This window comes from Schistocerca gregaria, chromosome X (assembly GCF_023897955.1).
Source record: "Schistocerca gregaria isolate iqSchGreg1 chromosome X, iqSchGreg1.2, whole genome shotgun sequence".
Classification (NCBI taxonomy): Eukaryota; Metazoa; Arthropoda; class Insecta; order Orthoptera; family Acrididae; genus Schistocerca; species Schistocerca gregaria.
Genome location: NC_064931.1, coordinates 50,407,662 through 50,433,362, shown reverse-complemented (window position 1 = coordinate 50,433,362; position 25,701 = coordinate 50,407,662). Strand labels below are relative to the sequence as shown.

The window sequence follows — 25,701 nt, the reverse complement described above, 5'->3', positions numbered from 1 at the left end:
CCTATAAGCTTTGCCAACCTCCCCTTCCCATACCTGTTGAGGTGCAGGCCATGTCTAGTGAAACCCGTCCTGGTGATAGACTCCACCGACACCACTGAAATGTGACCCATGCTTTCTACTGGCAACGTTGTGTCAGGGCGAGTACGCAGCCCTTCACAGTAATCGCTCAACGTATTACGTTGTTTATGTCACCCTACCAGGCTTGATAACAACATTAAACACCAAGAGCAGTTGTAGTGATGTACCTGTCACCGAGAATAGCAACTCTAGTCATTTGCAAACCCGCCAATGTTGTGTACGTGAACGAAGTAACATTGACATCCGACCACGTCTTCTGGATGCTTCCCTTTTTTTTTTTTTTGGTCAGTCTCTGTATTTAAAAAGTTTTGGTATTCTGATACTTTTCCGCAATTTTTTAGCAAACAATTTTTATTGAAGACCTCCCTCAAAACTGAAACCAATAAAATAATATCTCCTTGTGGCACATAAGTAAAAACACTTACGCCAGTAAAGAGGATCAGGAAAATTACCGATTGCTGCAATTTTAATAATATTTTCCCAAAAAAGTCAAAGTATCAAACTGCAAAAAATCTCGTCATTTTTTCTTCACTGCCTTCAAGTATGTATTTAGATCTTTTCCGCCAGCTTATCCACCCTGATGACACGTACATTGTGGTTTATAAACACGCTGTCTTAAACTACTTTTGCAGAATTTATGCCATTTGTCGGCTACTTACCTAATGTGAGTAGGAGAAGACTGTGTCTTCCCATCGTGGCTGCCACCAAAGTCCTTTCTCACTGAAACAAGAAAAACGATTGACTTGTTACAATCTGGCAGGAAAGCAGTAGAATAAAAGCTAATTGACGTATATCTGTGACAAAGGCACGCGATTATGGTATCGTGGAGAACAGTGTCAGACAGATCACAAGAGACTTTCCCTTTTCTGTCGTCAAGCCACATTTAAATAAAAATCCCTCTCGTTCGACACTTGCAGGATCTTCGGGGCTTTATTGTGTTGCATTTTGTGTGTGGCAGAATAAAAGCATCAAATAGAGGGTGATCATCGTATCCTCCCCTTTAGTTATTTATTTTAGATTCCTCCAAGATTCAGTATTCCACGTAAGCTGAAGAAAGCTTCTTTTTTTTTTACATAAAACATTCTTTTGTGTGCACTCTCATTTTCAAATGCTCATTTCTTGATTTGCAGCGATTCTGAACTTTGCAATAATTAAGTCAGGAGCTGTCACCTAGAGACACGTCCCACTTTCGAATTACTAAAAGGTTTCCTTTTGAAACGGAACGATGCTCATATCTAAGGTGTAATGGCGGCTTGTGAGTATACATTCTGGGCTGTCACAAATTTTTATATTCAGATAAATATGACAGTGTGAAATTAATAGCATCTGGTCTATAACAGTTATGCTTATCAACCTACTACAGTGATTGCCAACAATAATAATAATAATACCATACACAAATTGCCTGAAAAATAAGAAGACTTGCTTTTTGTGGAATTTTGTTCTTTTGTACATAATTACGTACAGTTTAGGGCAAGAGCGAAACAATCCATAAGCTTTCGCTATTCTTCGTGTCGCATTTTTGTGTAAGTGGGAGTTTTCGAGCTATTTTATTTTTTCAGACAAATGTACAAGATCTGTAACGCACGTATTAGTTAACGAATTAACTTCTGGGCTAAAAATCAGACATTCTTGCGTTTCACCCACACAACAATTAAGCTAATTGTACAATCGTTTGTTAAATGTTCGCTTAGAATCACGCTTATTTGATTTCGTCACTTTCTCTGTCTACGTATCTGGTCTGGGAGGCCTTAGAGCCGGACACAATACATTGGGCTCAATGACGCTGGCAGCAGACCCGCCGCTCCAAGCCTCTGCTGAAACACAGCAGACCTGCCACGCGCTACCTGCCGCTCACCTGTGCTCACTTTTGTTGCAGTTTTGCACGTGTGTCCCCGTGGATAGTTTCAATACGGAAGCTTCTATATGTGAAATTCAGGAGAGACCAGCAATTTTGGACACATCATCCGTGCATTATTGGAACCGCGAGCTGAAAAAAACGTGTTGGGAACAAGTTGTTGATATTTTCGGAGGAAAAGAATCGTCTTAGGAAGTGAAGAAAGAACTCGGTAAGTGCTTCAAAAACATTTTATTTTTCATTACTAAAGTTTACTGAACGTAAGTACTTTGGCACTCGAGGGGATCACTATTAACAAAATACTCTGAAAATTAGTCTCTCACTGCAAGTGCAGATCGACCGCTTCTGCCTGAATGGCCTGCACATTCATTGTTCTCAAAACCAATTACTTCGAGTGAGTCTTCATAGACGAATCCATCTCTTGCACGTATAAAATTATGCAAAGCAAAACAAGGTCATCCACATGGGTACTAAAAGAAGTCCTATAAATTTTTGGTATATGATAAATCGCACAATTGTGCATTCTCTTTCTCTGTCGACGACGCACACAAAGCACAGCTACTAGCAGACTGAAGGAGTGGCGTCCCTGCTGGCAGCCGCCAGTCGCACTGCCAGCACAGATGCCGTCGCATCCCAGTGCGGCATGGCCCTTAGTTCCTAACTTTTCCTGGTAACTTTCTTTTATGTTAGCACAAACAGACTCAACAGAGTTCATGTTGACACTGCACACGAAACGTAAACAACTAACTTCATACAAAAAACGCCGTTTGTGAAAATAATTAAGTTCATGTAGTACTGTCTACCAACATGGTCCCTTGACCAGAATAGAAATGAGACGATGAGAACTACAAGGGCCAAAAGCACACCGTCTTCAACCCCACAGCGAGACAGCTTTTCGTTAATATATATATATATATATATATATATATATATATATATATATATATATATATATATATATATATGTGTGTGTGTGTGTGTGTGTGTGTGTGTGTGTGTGTGTGTGTGGAGCTGCAGGATTGGGAAGGAAATCGGCCGTGCCCTTTCTAAGGAACCATCCCGGCATTTGCCTGAAACGATTTAGGGAAATCACGGAAAACCTAAATCAGGATGGCCGGAGACGGGATTGAACCGTCGTCCTCCCGAATGCGAGTCCAGTGTCCTAACCACTGCGCCACCTCGCTCGGTTCATTGACAGTGACCAGGCCAAATGCCTCACGAAATAAGTGTCAAAAGAAAAAACTACAAAGAACGAAACTTGTCTAGCTTGAAGGGGGAAACCAGATGGCGCTATGGTTGGCCCGCTGGATGGCGCTGCCATAGGTCAAACGGATATCAACTGCATTTTTAAATATGAACCCCCATTTTTATTACACATTCGTGTAGTACGTAAAGAAATGTCAATGTTTCAGTTGGACCACTTCTTTCGCTTTGTGATAGATGGCGCTGTAATAGTCTCAAAAATATGGCTCACAATTTTAGACGAACAGTTGGTAACAGGTAGGTTTTTTAAATTAAAATACAAAATGTAGATACGTTTGAACATTTTATTTCTGAGAGCGCATGCTGTTACAGCGTGGTTACCTGTAATTATCACATTAATGCAATAAATGCTCAAAATGATGTCCGTCAACCTCAATGCATTTGGCAATACGTGTAACGACATTCCTCTCAACAGCGAGTAGTTCGCCTTCCGTAATGTTCGCACATTCATTGACAATGCGCTGACGCATGTTGTTAGGCGTTGTCGGTGGATCACGATAGCAAATATCCTTCAACCTTCCACACAGAAAGAAATCCGGGGACGTCAGATCCGCTGAACGTGCGGGCCATGGTATGGTACTTCGACGACCAATTCACCTGTCATGAAATATGCTATTCAATACCGCTTCGACCACAGGCGAGCTATGTGCCGGACATCCATCATGTTCGAAGTACATCGTCATTCTGTCATGCAGTGAAACATCTTGTAATAACACCGGTAGAACATTACGTAAGAAATCAGCATACATTGCACCATTTAGATTGCCATCGATAAAATGGGGGCCAATTATCCTTCCTCTCATAACGCCACACCATACATTAACCCGCCAAGGTCGCTGATGTTCCACCTGTCGCAGCCATCGTGGATTTTCCGTTGCCCAATAGTGCATATTATGCGGGTTTACGTTACCGCTGTTGGTGATGTGTGTGAAATCTTATGGGACTTAACTACTAAGGTCATCAGTCCCTAAGCTTACACACTACTTAACCTAAATTATCCTAAGGACAAACACACACACCCATGTCCGAGGGAGGACTCGAACCTCCTCCAGGACCATCCGCACAGTCCACGACTGCAGCGCTCTAGACCGCTCTTCTAATCCTGCGCGGCAGCTGTTGGTGAATGACGCTTCGTCGCTAAATAGAACACGTGCAAAAAATCTGTCATCGTCCCGTAATTTCTCTTGTGCCCAGCGGCAGAACTGTACACGACGTTCAAAGTCGTCGCCATGCAGTTACTGGTGCATAGAAATATGGTACGGGTGCAATCGATGTTGATGTAGCATCCTCAACACCGACGTTTTTGAGATTCCCGGTTCTAGCGCAATTTGTCTCTTACTGATGTGCGGATTAGCCGCGACAGCAGCTAAAACACCTACTTGGGCATCATCATTTCTTGCAGGTCGTGGTTGACGTTTCACATGTGGCTGAACACTTCCTGTTTCCTTAAATATCGTAACTATCCGGCGAACGGTCCGGACACTTGGATGATGTCGTCCAGGATACCGAGCAGCAGGCATAGCACACGCCCGTTGGGCATTTTTATCACAATTTTCCGCAGTTGGTAAACGGTCCATTTTAACACGAGTAATGTATCACGAAGCAAATACCGTACGCACTGTCGAAATGTTACGTGATACCACGTACTTAAACGTTTGTGACTATTACAGCGCCATCTATCACAAAGCGAAAAAAGTGGTCCAACTAAAACATTAATATATCTTTAGGTACTACACGAATATTTAATAAAAAAAGGGGGGTTCCTATTTTAAAAAACGCAGTTGATATCCGTTTGACCTATGGCAGCGCCATCTAGCCGGTCAACGATAGCGCCATCTGGTTTGCCCCTTCAATCTAGACAAGTTTCGTTCTTTGTAGTTTTTTCGTTTGACGCTTATTTCGTGAGATATTTGGCCCGGTCACGATCAATGGACCACCCTGTATAATGAGTGAATTGGCATGTCCGAGCAGTGGCTACAGTCTAGAGGTGTGCAGCCACCTGGTGACATTGACATAAACTTATAGTTGAGTCGTAAGGGGTAGATGTGCACGCCGTTAACTTTGCACGTTGTTTATCTGTTTATCAAATCCACAATTATGTATTTGGCCCGTAAGACAATTGCTTCATGCCAGTTGCACATGCGGAAAAGCGCCTTAAAACGTGCACAACTGAAGGTGTGCTCGTGGCCCTGATGCCACGTTTCACAGAGTCTAGAGTTGTAGCATTGTAATATAGCGCCGTAGATTTGGCGCCGTGTATTCCAGATTACCGCATGTACATTACATTTAACAGGGTTCAAAGAAAAATAACAATGAATCCGCAAGGTAAGTGTCAAACGCCAGGGTGTTCACGTGCTCTTGAACTCTTACACAACAGCTGCCACTGCTAAGGAGACAGGAAGTGTTTGTGTTAGTTGCTGTGGTTATGCTCAGAAATGACATGCAGATGGATGCAGAAGTGTAAAGTTGGCCAGCCAGGCCGGCCAAGGGTTTCAAGAGATGTAACAGCCCTTTTGAGTGGTCAGGTGGAATGCGACCCTAGGGATGTGGCCGACGGGTCGGCAGCGGGTGTAGCTTGATCCCCCTGAGATGGGAGTCAACAGTCCACCCGGCCTTGCGCGCCTATGATATAGTGGAGTCCGCCAAAAACTGACCCAACGAATCGCAGCTCATCATTTAAATTGTGTATGTCCTGTTTAATGCAAAAACTGCTTCCAAAATTCGAGACTTAACGGCAAGGAAAGTGGATCTCCCACCGAGTTATCTGGAATTATTACTCTTTCAGAGTCGCAGTTATTATAAAAAGACATTAAGTGGTAAAGTAGGTGTGGAAGGAGGTACTGACATCTGACGGGTTAGCGCGAACATTCGTCAGGCAAGCCAGCCTGGCAACGATACCAAACGAAAAATATAGTTCTTCCTGGTCACTCTTTAGTGATGGATACACAAGACTTCTGCCTCAGCACTCGGAAACTGTAGGATGTGTTTGATTATAATGGTACGCAACATTGGTCAGATGTTGTGTGTTACTTACCTTGCTCCACTGGCGTCGGTTTTCCCCTATCCAGGAAGAATTCGTGACGTGTCCGTTTTAGTGCAAACAATTTTGTGATATAGAATGTTGGGAAAAATTAAGGACGAAATTAACTATCGCGTAACTTGTTACTGCAAAATAAAATAGTTCGATGAAACTTGGACCAAACTCTAACAACCCTACCACAACAAAGGTCAAACTTTGATAATGATTGTGGTGTTGCTCACGCTGCTAAATACTGCATTTTCGGGCAACAACCAAGTTGTTATGTCGCAGGTGTCATTAGAGCACAGTTAATAAAGTCATTTCATGTAATAATGAATAAACTAGGCACTCATCTTTTCGTGTTTCCCACGCTGGTCTCGTTGTAAAATCATGGCTCAATCGTCGAAAATCTAGTTGGTGATGATTCCAAGCTCGGATGCAAAGAGGCCTAGGTTTTATTCTGCTATATTCAAAAGTTTTATAGATGTGTTCCACAAACCATACTTGAAGATTAAACCTTTGACAGTTAGCACAATGGTGACGTAAAAAAATAATCAGCACTCCGAATTTAAGTTACACTTCCTTTTTATTGCTTTTGCTGCAATATCACGTAACACACAAAACATCACTTCACAATACAAAACATACATCTTCCTCACATTTTATAAGCTAACTACAATATGCGTGTTTCCAACATGACGTCCAAGACTTGACTTTCTGTAGGTCCGACTCTCTAACTAATAACCGCTTACGCGCCCAAAAATCAAGAGTTACAAGTATGTCAAAGATCATAGTGACAATAGAAAGAATACACATAAGAATAATATCATCGGGTCTGTACACCCACGCAGCATTATGTCTCCCCACACCATAAGACCCGGGCCACCAAAAGGATCATATTCGGCAATGTTCCTTGGTGCATGACGTGTCCGCATCTCTCGCCGTATATGGCTGGGTCCAGCACTGTCGAAAGTGGGGTAGGAATAAGGTTGCCTGGGCGTACTTACACTGACACTGTGTTCCTTCCCCATGTGCATCTTTTCAAGGGTGCATTCTGCCCTGACTTCATTATGATGAGAGATAGTGTCCGATCTGGACCGCCCAGAAGCTGTCAAGCACCCTGGTGGAGGACGCCTTTTCACAAGAACTCTTCACCAACCTTGTGCTCATAGTGGAAGCACGTAGCACAGCATGTTTTGTCCACCATGATGATCACACACCCTATTAAAAACCGTGGCCCGGCTTTTGTAGTGTCCAGGGGACCACCGTGAATCACAGTGACCTCAGTATGAGTGTTGGCTTTGAATAAAAGAGTCATTTCATTGCATATTTCCTTCAGTTACTTTCTGTATTGTACTGTAGCAGTGCTTTACATGTATGGTCCAAGTCTAATCGAGCTACGTTATTTAGCAGCGACAAATCGTGCTAAACTTGCCTTCGTCCTTAAGTATGACACACCAGCGTGTGAAACGTGCTTTCGATAATTTAATTTAAAATGTATTGTCGGTGAGGTGTGATAATTGCAATTAAAAACTTTGTTTACTATTGGTTAGGAACCCGGCATATACCGTGATGTTTTTGGTGTAGAAGGGTCTATTCGTTCGTCGGCGAACTTTCTTGCGTGACAAAATACTGTCATATTTGAATCGCTAATTACTACAAGACTAATTATGTGTAAACAGTGGTTGATGGTTCAAATGGCTCTGAGCACTATGGGACTCAACTGCTGTGGTCATCAGTCCCCTAGAACTTAGAACTACGTAAACCTAACTAACCTAAGGACATCACACACATCAATGCCCGAGGCAGGATTCGAACCTGCGACCGTAGCAGCTGCACGGTTCCGGACTGCGCGCCTAGAACCGCGAGACCGAACAGTGGTTGAACCCACAACGGATAGACCATGTCTGTACTTGCTTGTCGTGCAATATTTGTTTGCCTGTGACATCATCGTACCAGTGTAGGCCCATTCGCGTGATTGTTACGAATTAGTTTTGTATAAATTTGTAGATTTGTGTAGCGTGGAAACATGTTTAGGTAGGACACTGATTGGGATGTCACTGTGACGAGCTTGCACCCGAAGTAAAATAATAAAAATATTCGCTGGAATTAAAATGAAAATCGGTATTAAATTGAAAATTACAAAATACTGAAGTTTGTCGTCTCCTATGACACGTAAATATCCTCGGAATTACAGAAAACGCAAGTCAGAGGAAAGTTCGCGTGAAAAGGAATCCTAAAATTCTAAAAAGCGTAGTTCTGAGCGAATTCGATGGCTACGGCAGCATCGGAAACAGCATCGAAAAGGAAGTGGATTCCATGCAGTATGTGTTACTTTAGCTACCACAGACCGCTGTTACATGCTATAAAATTGTGATTTATCTATTCTGTTAGCATTATACTACCCTTTGAGACTATTGTATTAAACAGACTGATAATTAAATTACAAATGAAATAAGTTATGGGATGGCGATATGCACACATACAGAAGGTGGTAGTATCGCGTTCACAAGGTATAAAAGGGCAGTGCTTTAGCGCAGCTGTCATTTGTACTCAGGTGATTCACGTGAAAAGGTTTCCGACGTGCTTATGGGCACACGACAGGAATTAACAGACTTTGTACACGGAATGGTACTCGGAGATAGACGCATGAGGCATTCCATTTCGGAAATCTTTAGGAAATTCAATACTCCCACAGTGTCAAGAATCTGCCGAGAATACCAAATTTCAGGAATTACCTTCGACCGCGGACAACGCAGTGGCCGAGAGCCTTCACTTTACTACCGAGAACAGCGGCGTTTTTGTAGAGTTGTCACTGCTAACAGACAAGCAACAATGCGTGAAATAACCGCAGAAATCAGTGTGGGACGTACGACGAACGTATCCGTAAGAACAGTGTGGCGAAATCTGGCGTTAATGGGCTAAGGCAGCAGACAAAATACGCGGTTGCCTTTGCTAACAGCACGATATCGCCTGTAACGCCTCTCCTGGACTCGTGACCATGTCTTTTCCACCCTAGACGACTGGAAAACCGTGGTCTGATCAGATGAGTTCCTATTTCACTTGGTAAGAGCTGATGGATTGATTCGAATGTGACGCAGACCCTACGAAGCCATGGACTCGTGTTGTCGACAAGGCACTTTGAAAGCTGAACGTGGCTCCAAAATCGTGTGAGCTGTGTTTACATGTAATGGACTGGGCCCTTTGGTCCAACAGAACCGATCACTGACAGGGAATGGATATGTTCGGCCATTTGTGAACTTCATATTCCCAAACAACGAAGTCATGTCACCGGGCTACAATAGTTCGCAACTGGTTTGAAGAACATTCTGGATAGTTCGAGCGAATGATTTGGCGATCCAGATCGCTCGACATAAATCCCATCGAACATTTATGGGACATAATAGAGGAGTCAGCCCGTGCACAAAATTCTCCACCGGAAAGTCTTTTGCGATTATGTACGGCTATAGAGACAGCATGGCTCAATATTACTGCAAGGGGCTTCCAGCGAACTATTGAGTTCCTGCCTCGTCGAATTGCTGCGCTATTCTGGGCAAAAGAAGGTCCGACACGGTATTTGTAAGTAGCCCATGACTTTTCTCACCTAAGTGTATTAATATCAAACAGTTGTTGTAATTTTGTCCCTATGTTTTTACGAAATGTTTATGGTGTATATTCGAACTGGGCACACGGCGTTTTTTATTAGATCCTTTTGATGGCATTGCCCATGGTATCAGTTTTGGTTGTATCCGTTGCGAGGCAGGGCACAGAGGTGAAGGTACAGCTGTGCTTGAGCAGTTAAAAGCAGATCTCAGTCTGCTGACTTCCACAAGTTATGGAATCTGTACGCTCAAGGGCATTTCAGCAACAGTATATTAAACTCCTAATGCGCAAACCTCATACTGTTGCACGCCAGGAGTCCTTTTCTCCACTAACAAAGCTTCCTTACACGTATGTGATATTGTACAGCGATGTAAAGTACGTACACGAGGGTCCCTCAATGTTGCGGCACGTCGCACACCTGTTTTCCTTCAACACTTTCCATAATGCGATAACTTTCTGTTGAGCCATATGATGAAGGCAGCGTCTTCGAGGGTGGCGTTATTCTTCTGAGACTCTCTGTATGACAGAGTGATGTAGACAGTCCTCTGAAAGTACTGCAACACTCTTCCACTATCAGACTACGCAAAAAAAATCTGGAAACACTCGTCGCACTTATTACTTCCATTGCAACCTCTACTGACGCCAACTGCTGAATAAAGATGGTAAAACTAAGAGAAGCAGCTTGTGCTGTTGGATACAGTACATGTATAGAAGATCTAAACATACTCTGAAGCACTTTAGAAACTTGTCCCTCAAGTTCATCATAATTGACAAGCAAATTAATCGCCAGGTCAAGTCCTGTCACAGCTCTCGTGAGTAATTCATCCTACCTATCGTTAATGAGAAGGAAAATCAATGAGTCAGTAAAGCTATTCTTAAACGTGACTACAAAAGTGAAAGTTTGCGCCAACACGTCGCATCCTGGACCAGCTCACAAGATAAAGTATAATTTTTAAGTAATTATAAATCTCAACGCCATATAAGCTGTTATTTTATTTCACAATTGTCGCAGTCGCCTTCCTCACTGTAAGGCGATTAATTCGGATAACTGAGAAAGTGAAACAGAGAGAAGTGAGAAAATTAAGAGAGTGAAAAGCTGTATAGTGACCGGAATTAGGGGAAAAAATGACAGAAGTTTAAAGCCCAGGATATATTGGTGGAAGATATAGTGCTGTTAGAGAAGGGTAGGGGAAAGAATCCGCCGTCGACTTATTGAAAAAACTATTCCGACATTGACCATACATAATTGAGGAAAGCATGGAAACTTAAATCAGAATATCTGGAGGGGAATATGAAACTTGCTCCTCCCGAACGCTCATGGTGACGGTCACTGATAACAAACATTGCTTCAGAAAACAAAAAGATTTAAATTGGCTTGCATAAAGTTACACGTTAAAAGGAAACTGTAATGTTGGTGTTTATTACACTACCATTATCTTGTTGTGTGCTTTACATATGCTGATCTGCACCGAACTACCTCCGGTATAGAGGTCACCGAAGACGCCTGCTGCCCCATGTGACATGCTTAGGGGAGTGCACTTGGAGAACCGACGCCGTAGCACAACAATAAATAAAAAACACTGCACAGAAAATTTCAAAAAGAAATCTAGTGGAGGAAATTAGCTAGATAAAGCGTGACGGCCTCCAACATGGATAAAATGGTGTCAGTGGTGGATAGTTACGAGGAATCAGACCATTAGCTTAATTCTCCGCCATGTGTGACATGATGAAAAGTTGCACTTCAGACGAAACTGTGTAGAGGAACGAGGATGAGTTTTGCTCGAGAAGGGACTGAAGAAGTTTTGGTGGTACGTCTGATCGTGGCACAGAACATATTTCGGCTGTGGGCCTGCATCCGGAACGTCTTCAAGCTTAGAAACTTAACAAGAGGTATACCTCTTTTAACATTTTGTACTGTTGCTTAGATAGAATCTACATACTAGAATCTACTATTTACTTTACCTATTTTTTTCTTTTCTTTTTAGTAAAGAGATGTATTCCTGAACCATATCACAGGTTTGATTCCTATTGGGAAAGATGGAGTTGCAAGTCTCCATTAAATTTTGATGTTTTAGGTTTTCCATAGCTTCTCTAAATTATTTCACACAACCTGCTAAAGTACTACGTCTTATTTTCTCCCTCATTAAAGTCCAGCAACTCTAGGGCTTCGTTTCTTCGCTGTTGATGGGACGTTGAAATGAGTTATCACACGTGATGCTCAATTTATGTGTGACATATGGGTTCTGGCGTTTAGGTCATGGTTTCAGCACCAGTTTTCCACGTGCTGTTTAGTATACTGTTGCAAGGTACATCGTCTGTACCTATCCACATAGGAGGAATAATTCTTTAGCCTTAATTACTTCGAAAACAGAATACTTTGAGCTGTTGACTATAACAAGAACAGCCGAAATATTTATCAGTATCCGTAGAACTGCTAGTGCGGTCAACGCCTTCGGTGAAGTTAAAGATCGTTTAGTAGAGTCGAAATGGAGAATGAAGCACGTTCCGTGATTCATTTCAGATTTTCCTATGACCTCTAAAACGAGTCTTCCTCATTAATCATTAAATCTAGAAAAAATACGCAATAATGTGCACATAGGCCATAGAAATTGATTAACATGAAACATCTCTGAATAGAAATGGATCAAGATTCAAATTATGTGAAGTTTGACCTCAATGTCACGTAAAGAAATAAGCTCTAGAATGCACTGTGGCTCTACCTGGCGAATTTTGACAGCGTTCCGATGATGTCACGGCGAGGTGACTATGAATGTAGACAGAGAGTTCAGTTATCTAGCTTTTAGAAGCAGTTAAAGGAGGTGGATTTATTTAAACATGTGTCTGCACGGCCTTTAATGATGTCTTCTGGAGCATCAGACATTCCTGGCAGACAATTGTAACTGAGTCCCAAGTATTAACCCAGAAACCACGTCACAGAAAAGTTGCTTACTTTCTTTGCATTTCATTTCTTAAATTTATAGTAATTTTAGTGAATATAAAAACGATATTTTTGTGTGACCTTTTCTTCCAAGATCGTGCAAAGCTGCCCTTATCGCTGGAGGAAGACAGTCTCAAGACTTGCCTGCAGCAAAATGTCAAGAGAGAGGAGGACGTTAACCATTGTTTATGATGACGTGAGCTGCGACGGGCCTCTCCTAGAAGGCACTCAGTCATAGCTGCCTGCAGAGTGAACACTTAGTTGCACACTGAGCAAATATGAACGACAAGTGTGTGAAGGACGCTAACACAGCCGCTGTGACCTACAGTGAATGCCGCACCAGGACCGAACGGTACATCGCCAATAACAAACGCAAAGCATCACTGTCTGAAAAGTTCACATGTTCGTCGAAATTGCAGAAACCTTCACTACTGACCGCCGTGCAGGTAATAATTGGCCCGGCACCCAGTTACCAAACTGAGCGTCTGTGACCTAAGCTCCGAGTTGTTTTATGAACTGAAGAAGCAAGGCTTATGTCAATAATAGTGGAAGTAAATTGCTGGTCTGAGTCTGCAGTTTCAATCACCGCTTTAAATAGTGCCATCTAGATCGCTTAAGAATTTTTTAAACCATTCCATTTCATGTAACATTGTTTGGCTCTTGCTATCTTCAGACTCAACATACAACTACGAAGTAAAGTTGAATCTACAATAAACCCTATGCCAAACCCTATGACTTGAAAGGTTGCTCTGACAAGGCATATTCTGTGTACTGACTTAACACTGTAATTTTTTCTCCAAAAAGTGTAAGTACTGACGACCCTTTTAAAAGGAATCCAGCTCATTTCGTACACTGATTTTGTAGGGTGTGTTTGTTACCATGCCAACAATCTTGCCGCAGTGGTAACACCTGTTCCCGTCAGATCACCGAAGCTAAGCACTTTTGGCTGGACTAGAACTTGGATGAGTGCCCATACGGTCTGTCGAGCGTTGTTGGCAAGCGGAGGGCACTCAGCCCTTGTGAGGCAAATTGAGCAGCTACTTGATTGAGAGGTAGCGCCTCCGGTCACGCAAACTGACAACGGCTGCGAGAGCGGTGTGCTGACCACATGCGCCTCCATATCCGCATCCAGTGACGCCTGTGAGCTGAGAATGACACGGCGGCCGGCCGATACCGTTGAGCCTTGGGACGGAGTTTAGTTTAGTTTATTTGTTACTATGTATCACGAGTACTAAACGCATTATTCCTATTGATTACTTTGAGAACGGTTCGCCCCAGGTTGCTGAGTGGTCAGCGCGACAGAACGTCAATCCTAAGGGTCCGGGTTCGATTCCCGATTGGGTCGGAGATTTTCTCCGCTCAGGGACTGGGTGTTGTGTTGTCCTAATCATCATAATCTCATCCCCATCGACGCGCAAGTCGCCGAAGCGGCGTCAAATCGAAAGACTTGCACCCGGCGAAAGGTCTACCCGACGGGAGGCCCAAGTCAAACGACATTTATTTCTTTTTACTTTGAGAACTGTAAAAGAATCACTGGCAAATACACTGACCGATAGAAAATGTGTAGCAACCAGAATACGAGGTTGGGTGTCAATGTAACTCGGTACATTTACACATCGCTGGCGGGATTATAAATGATCAGAGCTGCATTTGTCTGTGACAGGCGGAACGGCCAGCAGAATGTATTAGTGTTGATCGTGTATAATGTCGTTACCATACCTAGTACGGACACAAGAGGCGTGAACAGCGTCGGAAAGAGGGGTGATTACTGTGAAGGACAGGAGATGCCGTGTACACGTGTGAGACAGCGTTATCAGTACCTTACAGAGTTTAAAAGGGGCTAGTTGTGGGCCTTCGATCGGCCGCCTGATCGAGCCGTGTAATACCCAGATGGGTGCAGCATCTGGATGTGACAGCGGCCTTATGTTGAAGTGCATGGGAACGTCAGGGCGGGCAGACTCGTCGTCAAGGTTTTGGTGCATCAGGCTAATGGTAACTCTTCACTTCTGCGCCTGCCGTCCGATAATACGTAATGGAGTCACTGTAACATTCTGTGTCATCCAGCAGTGGTAGTCAGAGAATAGCAGCAGTCTGCCTAGGAAATTACGTTCCCATCGTAGGCTGCCTTTAACAGCACAACACAAACGACTGAGTCTGTAATCGAGGAGCACGGACTGCTAATGAGTGATGTCGCATTTTTTAAGTGACTAATCGCGGTTCTGTACTACCGCCGGCGAGTACAGCGGCGGCATGAGGAGAAGTCACATTCTTGCAACGTTTTGGAGAGGAACAGAGGTGTTATTACAGGCGTCACGGTGGGGAGAGCTGTCGAGTATGACTTCTGGTCGCGGCTGGTAATGATTAAGGACCTCTGACGACACGACGATACCTCGCGCGCAACCCCTGTGCTCACGTGCTCCCTCTCACACGACAGTATCGTGGTGCCATTTTTCAACAGGCCAATTCTGGTTCACATATGACTCATGTCTCTATGCATTGGAAGAGCGGTTCTAGGCACTACAGTCAGGAACCGCATGAGCGCTAAGGTCGCAGGTTCGAATCCTGCCGCGGGCATGGATGTGTGTGATGTCCTTAGTTTAGTTAGGTTTAAGTAGTTCTAAGTTCTAGGGGACCTATGACCTCAGAAGTTGAGTCCCATAGTGCTCAGAGCCATTTGACAAATTTTTTTCGCTATGCATTGTCTGTGTGCTGTCGAGGATCATCACCGGACAGCAAGATTCCCAGATCTCTCCTCGATGGTACACGAGTGGGACAAGCTCGAACATCAATTGAGTCCCAGTGTCAGTACCCAGGACATCGACGGCTGGTTACGACAGTTGTGGGCCAGCTTGCTCGGGAGAGTATTCAACGTCCTCGTGACATCATTCCCAACCAGTATACTGGCCAGATGGAGTGCAACGTCGTACTGATGAGTTCATACTGCCAAGTTCTAAGTAAATCTGACTCGATTTGGCAATCACTGCAATAACAGCACATACCTCCTGAAACAGTGAAGCTTCTTTTCGTTTCCTCCTTCTCTCCCGCTTGCTTCAGTTTATTCTTCAGGTAGTGTACTTGGCATGCTTTACTTATGAACTGGACGAATAAAACTGGAACAGGAAAATAAACATTCCACCAAGAAAAATGCTCCATTTGCACTGGGGATGGAAAATTGCAGAATTCAGCAGATTTGACACCACCTGACTTCCATCTGTACCGACATGCACAGAAATTTTGAGTTCATGACAGCCAAAGATCTTTGGAAATCGCATTTCAGAGGTGGAATCTGCACACTGAAACAGCATTTTAACGAAATACGTTCACCGAAAAGTGGTCTGTTTCGGAAACATAAGCCAATTTTTTACTCCAAAAAATCCACTATTTCGCCGAGAGAGTAAGAGAGTTTCATCTTATCCTGGCATAATTTATCAATGTCGTTAACAACCACTACTGACGTATAGCCGCAGACGATGGCTTCAGACTAACCCGCACAACGAGAAGCCAGCAGGTTACTGGCCGAAAGGGTATGATACTAGAGTCACTTTCAAAAAATAAATCGACGCTTTAGTCTATATCATGTTCAGGATTACTGTAATTTCGGTAAATGCACTGACGAAAAAAAACGATACACCAAAAATAATGAATGTAGAGTAATGACGCTGCGCAGTAGCCGCCTTGCTCGGGTTCGCGTGGCTCCCCCGTTGGAGGTTCGGGTCGTCCCTCGGGCATGGGTGTGTGTGCTGTCCTTAGCGTAAGTTAGATTAAGTAGTGTGACCTCAGCAGTTTGGTCCCATAGGAACTTACCACAAATTTCCAGAGTAATGAAATTTCGGGAATATCTTTCTCTAGGTAACATATTTAAGTGATTAACATTACAAGATTGTAGGTTAATGTAAGCACGAGATAAGCCATTGCAAACGTGAAACGTTGGCACACGAATAACAGGCGTAATCGCTAGCATGTTGCATGTAAGCATGCAAACGTGTATGCATTGTGTTGTACAGGTGCCGGGTGCACTTTGTGCGCTGCATTTCCATGCCTGTTGCATTTGGTCGATCAATGTGGGAGCTATTAATGTTGTTTGTGGATGATGCTGGAGTTGTTCGACGATATCTTATATGTGCTCTACTGGACACACATCTGGTGATGGAGAAGGTAATTTTGGAAATTTTTGGTAAGTTCTGTGGGACCAAACTGCTGAGGGCAACGGTCCCTAGACTTACACACTATTTAATCTAACTTACGCTAAGGACAACACACACACACACGCCCGAGGGAGGACTCGAACCTCGGACCGGGGGGGGGGGGGGGGGGGGGGAGCCCCGCGCTAACCGTGGCAAGGCGCCTAGACCGCACGGCTACCCCTCGCGGCCACGGAGCGGGACAACGCAACATGTCGACACTCTGTACAGGATGTTGGGTTACAACAGTGGTATGTGGGCAAGAGTTGTCCTGTGGGAAAACTAGATCGAATCACCAGAATGATGTACAGGTTAGCAGTCAGAGTGAGTGGGATACCCACGAGAGTGCTCCTGAAGTCATCGAAACCGCACTCCAGACCGTACGTAACTCGAGGTGCAGGTCCGGTGTGTCTAGCATGCAAACATGTTGGTTACTGGCCCTCAACTGGTCTCGTTCTAACCAACACTGGTACCTAGGCAGCACCAAATTTCATTAGAAAACGTAGCAGATTTCTACCCTACCCTCCATAAGCTCTCGCTTGACACTACAGAAGTCGCAGGTAGCGTTGTTTTGTGGTCGGTTGAATGCACGCTACAGGACGTGTGGTTCGGAAATCATCGATTTGTAACAGCTTGTTTGTGTCACTGTGGTGTCAACTGCTACTCAAATCGCTGCTGCAGATGCAGTACGATGAGGCAGAGCTATAAGCCGAAAATGATGGCCTTCTCTCTCGGTAATACCACGTGACCATCGGGTGCCCGGTCATGTTGCGACCTACATTCTCGAGACCACCGCTGCCAGAATTCGTGTACGGCTCAACTGCTACCAAGTCTTTCTGCAGTATCGAAGAAGGAACATCCAGCTTCCCGTAACCCTATTACACGACCTTATTAAACCTCAGTGAGGTGTGATTGTTGCCTTAAAGGCATTCTTGACTAACATCAACTCACCAAGTCCAATCTCAAAGGTAACTAACGCTGACGAGCGCTACAGCGTGTATTTACAGCAAACTTGATCTGCATCCTCATAGTGGGGCTACTAGCTCTACTCCTATCCAACTATCACGGAATTTGAATAAGTATAAACACGCCTACCAACTTCGTTTATGTCGCTGACCTCCTTCTTGGAGTTGTGATTTTTTTTAAATTATTTTCCCAGTCTGTGTAGCTGTAAGCAATTTGTTGCACGATTCCATTACCGTGACCGCATGCGATTCCTACTATTACCGTTACCGATTAAACCTAGGAATTGTAATGAGGGTTCACGAAGTGGACCCTGCCGAAAACTAAGAACAATGAAATGTTGAAACAGTAAGCACGCTAGAGAGGATAAGGGTTAGGGTTAGGAAACCTGCAGACGTGACGCAAGAGTGTGCCAGCTGCGAAGAGGTTCGCGTGCGCTGCGCGGTACAGGCAGGGCTGCGGCCTTGCGCGGGCAGCTGCGCACAGCCACGCGAAAGCCTCACTTATCACAAAACAAATTCCGCAGTATGGATGTACCTCAGTCTTACGATACACAGTGGAGGAATCGAACTGATGATAATGTTAGAGCAGGGTGGGGAACTTCGAAGCGTTAGCCGGAAAGGCAGCGTTGTGTAGCTACAGCCAGCCAGCGCAGTGCGCGTGGAAGTCTGCCCGGTAAGCGGAAGTATTTTGAGATCGCGTCAAACAATCACTTCATGCCAGGAATTTTCGAGGGGGTGCCTCAGTCATTCATTCGACGATGTCAACTTTGTAACGATGGCGGACGCAGCAGTTTCGAACATTTGTTATAAAAAGTGTGGTTTGAGGAAAGGAAGAGTGATTACAATTAAATTTCTTGTTTCTTTTTCACCGTTTACTTAGGTAGACCTTACAGATGAAATGTACTTGTTAAAATTGAAGTTCGTGCATGGTGCCTATTGATTATGAAAATAAAACATGTAGCCTTTAGATTTCATTATTAATTATTGCAGCTCACAATACCACATATCGACTATCTTACAACGCTATTGTTTCTGCAAATTAATCGCTTTACAGTATCTTCGGCACAATTTATTCATCGTCAAGTTTCACCCTGTTAACGTAACACAAAATTCGCATCTAACGTAGCACTGATAGGGTGTAATGTTACACAACGGCGCATTTCAGGACTTTAGTTATTTGAATAATTTTGCTCCATTGGACATCCGTTACCCAGATCTGACCTCATTATGAAGTATTTTTTCTCAACCCTGTACGCCAAATGCTACTGGGTCGGCAGAATATCAGAACATTTCCAGTTTTGATCCTTGCTGTTCCCCTTTCTCCTAACAGCCTTAACTGACACATGAAATGGAACGTGGAATACGCTGAGCGCATATTCATTACATGTGGTAACCCCTGCGATATTTGAATCTAGAAACAAGTACAGAAGCTTTCTAGTTGTCCGTGGGGCGTTCCATATCGAATTACAACTTATTTTTGCTCTACACTCATGGTGCTCCGTTTGACTCATCAAGTATTTAGCACTTACGTCTAAGAGTGGGTGGCAGGACAATCCACATCGACATCTGCATAGATGCCCCGCAAGCCACGGTACGGTGTGTGCCGGAGGGCAGCCTGTACCACTGCTTGTCACTTACTTTCCTGTTCCACTCACAAATAGAGCGAGGAGAAAGAGAATGTCTATATGCCGTCTTATGAGCCCTAATTTCTCACCTTCGTGGTCCAGTTTGTGTTGACGGCAGTAAAATCGTTGCTCAGTCAGCTTTAAATGCCGGTTATCTTAATTTCCTCCATGGTGTTTCTCGAAAACAACGTCACCTTCCCTCCAGGGATACCCATTTGAGTTCCCGAAGCATCTCCGTAACACTTAAGTGTTGTTCGAACCTACAGGTAACAAATCTAGCAGCCCGCCTCTGAACTCTTTCGATGTCTTCCTTCAATCCGACTGGTACGGATACCAAACACTCGAGCAGTACTCAAGAATAGCGTCCTATACGAGGTCTCCTTTACAGGTGAACCACTCTTTCCTAAAATTCTCCCAATAAACTGAAGCTGACCATTCGCCTTCCCTACCACAGTTCTTACATGCTCCTTCCACCTCATATCGCTTTGCAACATTACGCCCGGATATATAAACGAATTGACTGTGTCAAGCAGAACACTAGTAATGCTATATCCGAACTTTATAGGTTTTATCTTCCTACTCATCCTTATTAACTTCCATTTTTCCACATTTGGGCTAGCTGCCATTCACTATACCAACTGGAATTTGTGTAATGGTGCACAGTACAGCTCATTTTCCCAACTGCTGCCACTATGTGAGCGGGCAGCGTTGAGTGTGATCATCAAGGACAAGCTCTATGGTGCGGTTTCTGTGGAATGAGGTTGTAAAAACTGCGGAGATTCACAGGCGACTTGTGGCAGTGTGTAGAGAGTGCACAGTCAAGAAAAGTGTTCTTGCAACACGATAACGCTCATCTCCATACGAGTTCAAATGTGTGTGAAATCTTATGGACTTAACTGCTAAGGTCGTCAGTCCCTAAGCTTACGCACTACTTAACCTAAATTATCCTAAGGACAAACACACACACACATGCCCGAGGGAGGACTCGAACCTCCGCCGGGATCAGCCGCACTGCCCGTGACTGCAGCGCCCAAGACCGCTCTGCTAATCCCGTGCGGCTCCATACGAGTCTGGACACCATGGCTACCATCGATGGAATGGGGTTCCAGGCGCTGCCACGCCGACCATGTTTTCCTGACTTGGCCTCTCTATCTTCTTAGGTCTCCTCGAATCAATTTGCTGGAGTCTGTCGATCCCACGGCAGGACAGTGCTCACAGTTCCTGGAAGTCTGCGAAATTAAGTCTGCGCAGAGGTTTCTTCATACCCCTGAAGATGTGATAATCAGAATGGGCCGAGTCAGGAGTAGACGGTGGGTGTGGCAGCACATGGTCCCCCATTTCAGTAATGGCAGCCACGGTTTGCCGACTCGCATGGAGCTGAGCGTTGTCGAATTGCAAGATCATTTTTCGTGACGAGTTACATTTTTCTCAGTCTGTTATCAATCGGTTGTGATTATCTGCAGTGCTTACACACTCCAGCCACAGAAACAAAGTCGTCCAGCGCTGTCTTTGACGACCACACTTCATGTTGTCCGCCCACGTAATGACAGCGATTTGGCCGGCCCTTTAGTGTCCGTGCGGTTATAGGCGCTACAGTCTGGAACCGAGCTACCAATACGGTCGCAGGTTCGAATCCTGCCTCGGGCATGGATGTGTGTGATGTCCTTAGGTTAGTTAGGTTTAATTAGTTCTAAGTTCTAGGCAACAGATGACCTCAGAAGTTAAGTCGCATACTGCTCAGAGCCATTTGAACCATTTGACAGCGATTTGGTGGTGGTAAGTTCCTATGGTGCCAAACTACTGAGGTCATCGGTCCCTAGGCTTACACAGTACTTAATCTAACTTACGCTAAGGACAACACACACACCCGTGCCCGAGAGAGGACTCAAACCTCCGACGGAGGCGGCCGCGCGAACCGGCAAGGCGCCTCAGAACGCGCGGCTACCCTGCGCAGCTATGCGTTTGGGAAAATGGGCGGTACGGTGTAGGGATTGCCACCTATGGTTACACGAAAGTACTAGATATTTTCAACTGCAATGATGAGTGAAATGGCCCACCACGAATGGTGGTAAAAATAAAGTGTAAATGAATATGGAACGCCCCTCCTATTTGAAACCACGTATAAAAGATTGAAATCCAGTCGCAAACCCATTGTGGAATATTCGTTCAGATACTTTTACGTGAACACTTTGCAAAAACTGAAGGACACCATTAAGTCCAAACGCCCAGGAAAGCTGATTCAGGACGATGCCCTGTAACAAGCTGCCGAAGTTGTTTCGACTCTGATGCAGACGTTTCACTGGGAAGCCCTTACACATCCCCCATTTACATATTTTTGGAGTCCTGAAGAAAGACACACGTGGCCGTAGAGTTGCTTCGGACGAAGAGGTGCAAGTCTGGGCCATTCAAGGTTCCGCAGGCAACCGCAGACATGTTTCTGTAAAGGCACTGAGCGTCTTGTCTCACACTGACATAAATATATTAACACTTATGGCGGTTACCTCTGAAATAATAAAGAGTTTACTTTTTTTCCATCTACCTCATTTTCATTCGACTGCCCCCCATATCTTTTTATCTATGGTCAACATGCCAAACAGTATGGTATATATTTTAGACACACGTACCATCAAGATTCTCTGAGAACTAAAAGCTCCTTTAAAAACAACAACATGGATTTCACAGTGATACCGTGAAACTTAGATTCTTCTGTTCGTCCGTGAGATCTAGAACACCATAGACAGAAGCGTCGTGTTCCAGAAGGCATCAATACAGTTCCATACCGTCGTTTAGTGAACAAATTTATAACTATATCGGACCAGAGATGTGACTGGACACAGGACTTCCGTGCATATAGAACTCAATACGTCGTTCCTAATGGAACAAAACCGGCAAATGTAAAGGTAATTTCTGGAGTACCCCACAGAAGTGTTATAGGGCCGCTACTCTTTACAGTTTATGTTAAAGATCTAATGGATAACGCTGGAGGCTCCATGAGGTTATCGGCGGACAATACTGTTATTTATAGGAAAGTCAGAAGACTGTAGTGGAATGCAGGAAGACCTGTAGGGGATCGACGGTTGGCGCAGTTGATCCTCAACGCAAATAAATGTAACATATTGAGCATAAATAGGCGAAGAGATCCACTACTGTTCGATTAAACTATAGGTGAGAAATCACTGGAACCAGTAACTACCGTGGAATACCTAGGAGTAACCATCCGGAGGAACAAGTGGAATGACAACATAAAACAAGTAGAAAAAGCATTTGCTAAACTGGGATTTATTCTTAGAGTACTAATTTAATTCATCAACGAAAGAAATGGCTTACAAAAAAAAAATAGACAAAATGCAAGGAAGAATGACACATTTCGTGACGGGACTGTTTACTTAGCGTGACAACGCTGTGGAGATGCTGTACATCAGGAGCAGGCAAGAATTCGGCTCGCAAGCCCTGCGATAGCGCTCAGCACACTTCCTGCCATGCTGGTGTCGATTGAGCTACATGTGAATGGCACTTTCTCAACAACATAAATCTCAAATTTTCACTATCTTTTAATTATTTTTGGTGCGATGAAGACAGAGTATACATACGGACTCAGACAGTTTCACAGATTTTTGCACTTAAGTTTCCACGCAGTCGAGAGTTATTTAGTTTCACAATCGAAATCTTTCACGCACGTATTTTGTTCAAATTATAGCAGCATTTTTGAAGCCTCGTGAAGGAAAGATTGAAGCTTTACCTGAGGAGAGCACTGTAGATGTCTCGGAGAGTTTTAAAACGTCTTTAAAACGGGAATTACCTTGCACATCAATTACTTACATCTGCACGTGTACAGAGACGCTTTCAACTGAAACAGCAAACGGTCTCGAAAACAGCTCAAAAACAGATGTGAGATTGGAAGTGTCCTCAAAATGTTTAGAAAACTATCACTGAAATCCTTTCGAGCTCACGATAAATTTTTCAAACCTCGCATTTTCTTTAACGCCTGTGAGCTTAGGGAACTGGACTGTGTTTGTCAGAATTTGTCCCTTCTACGATGCGATCTTCTCTTCAAATGGAGTGCCATCAAATCGGAAATAAGTTGTTTCTCACCTTGCAGTGTCTTCCTGTGGGCACTGTGCAATCTAGACGATTTAAAATACTCGGTCTGCAGTCCATTCTAGATGGAATAATTTTCTGTCCTGCACTCCTTTATCCTTCATAAATTCAACAATAGCGGGTTTTAAATCGAAAAGTCATGTCCTTTTACTGAACCAACGCACTTTGCAATAATATATAAACTTTCCATATTCTTCGTTCAGTTCCATAGTAAACTGTCGGGATCGACAGTGGAATAATACGTATGACTTCAGAAATTTTATTATTCGTATCACCAATTCCTTCACCTGTTCCATGCCGACCAATTGTGCACAAAGTGTTTCTTGATGAGCAAAACAATGAATCCCGTCTTTTGATCGCTGTTAATTTTTTTCCTGCTTCATTGTCAACTAAATCTTTGATTTCCTTCTGCACGGTACTGTAATGTCAGTGCAAACAAATTTGCAGTACACGTCGCTCACGCGACTGTGTAATAGATATTGAGAGTTCCGATCCCTCTGTTTTGTCATTCCTGTTCATTTTTAAAGGCGTGAAATGACAGATTGCCGCGCGGAGTGGCCGCACGGTTTGAAGCGCCGTGTCACGGATTGCGCGGCCCCTCCCGCCGGAGGTTCGAGTCCTCCCTCGGGCATGGGGCTGTGTGTTGTTCTTAGCATAAGTTAGTTTGAGTAGTGTGTAAGTCTAGGGACCGATGACCTCAGCAGTTTGGTCCCTTAGAATTTCACACACATTTGAATATTTGACAGACTGCCTCTATTTGTGCAGTCACTGGACCTGTGAACGTCTTTCATACCACGAACAAATAGCAAAAGGCAAACAGCGCTGACAGCACGATCTGCCGAGCTGAAGAGAATTGTACCGACCGAAAAGTGTCACAAAGCAATACTAAATTAAATGTCGCGCTATACCGGGTACTTCTGATAAGGAACGAGCAAAGCCGAGATAGGCCGCGCCTCGGTTCACACGCGACCGGCACGTTGGGCCCGGGTTAAGGGACGCAGATAGTGGTGGCAGAAAAGCCCGCTACACTACATACCGTGAGGTGGCTTGCAGAATATAGATGTAGATGACGCTTATGCCTTTACAGCTTCTATCTCCTGCAGCTCCGCCTTAACTACGGGCGCCCAGGCTCTTCCCGTGCAGAGGTAAAATGTGTTTGGCAAACAGTGTGGCGAAACGCGCCGTTTCCGGCAGAGCGCAGTTTTTAATTGTGCTGAGAACGTGAGCAGGTCTCGTGAGGGGGCCAGAGCCCGGAGCCGTGGGAACGGGACGCACCCAGGCTGCTCGGCGTCGCGACCGCGCGTTGACCAACCGCACGTCCCACCGACGCCCTCACACTCTTCTTCCACGTGAACCTCCAAAACCACCTTCAAATCTACATCTGCTGTCACTGACGAAGTACGTCAAGTTATTTGTGGGCAGGAGTATATTAACTGCAATATAATTTCCAAGCCATCAGTGGCACGATTCCAAGTACCACGAGACATGGAGAGGCATTGTGTGGCTGTTGCGGTTTGTGCAAATCTACCACGTAGCGTAGTGAAAAAGTAGCTGGAAACCTCCTATATAGGGATAGCGCCTATAGGGCGCCGCAGGAAGAATTCACATATCTTGGACGTTGCGGGAACATCACAGCGACAGAATATTGTCGCTCGAATCCTCGAAGCATCTGTGAGACATACTCTCAGTAATCCCCAGATGTCCGAGTGCATGGACCGTGCTGTGGTTAATAAGTATGTCCAGAGCAAGGCGAGATTTGCTCTATCGAGGTAATTAACTACCGTACTATATAAGCTGAAAAACGTGGAACAAAGTGTTTGCTGGATGAAAAGTAACAGTTACATTTTTTTGTGAATAAAGTCCATCTACTAACCGTCTTTCGGTTTCCTGTTTACCTATAAACTAAGGTGACAAAAGTCACCAGTTAGCGATATGCAAATTGATAGATGGCAGTAGTATCGCGTACACGAGGTATAAAAGATCAACGCATTCCTGGAGTTCTCATTTGTACTCAAATGATTCGTGTGAAAAGCTGTCCTACGGGATTATAGCCGCCCGACGGGAATTAACAGA

The 25,701-nt window shown here is 44.3% G+C and overlaps 1 protein-coding gene across 1 annotated transcript in view; it reads right to left on the bottom strand.

Annotated features, from left to right (window-relative positions):
* The window catches only part of LOC126298990 (mucin-3A-like), a 258,596-nt gene that overhangs the window by 93,987 nt on the left and 138,908 nt on the right, over window positions 1–25,701 (bottom strand). Inside the window, exon 2 of the mRNA XM_049990613.1 lies at window positions 738–798. Within this exon, the coding sequence (XP_049846570.1) occupies window positions 738–771 (34 nt within the window). The 5' untranslated portion in view covers window positions 772–798. The remainder of the gene's footprint in view (window positions 1–737; window positions 799–25,701) is intronic.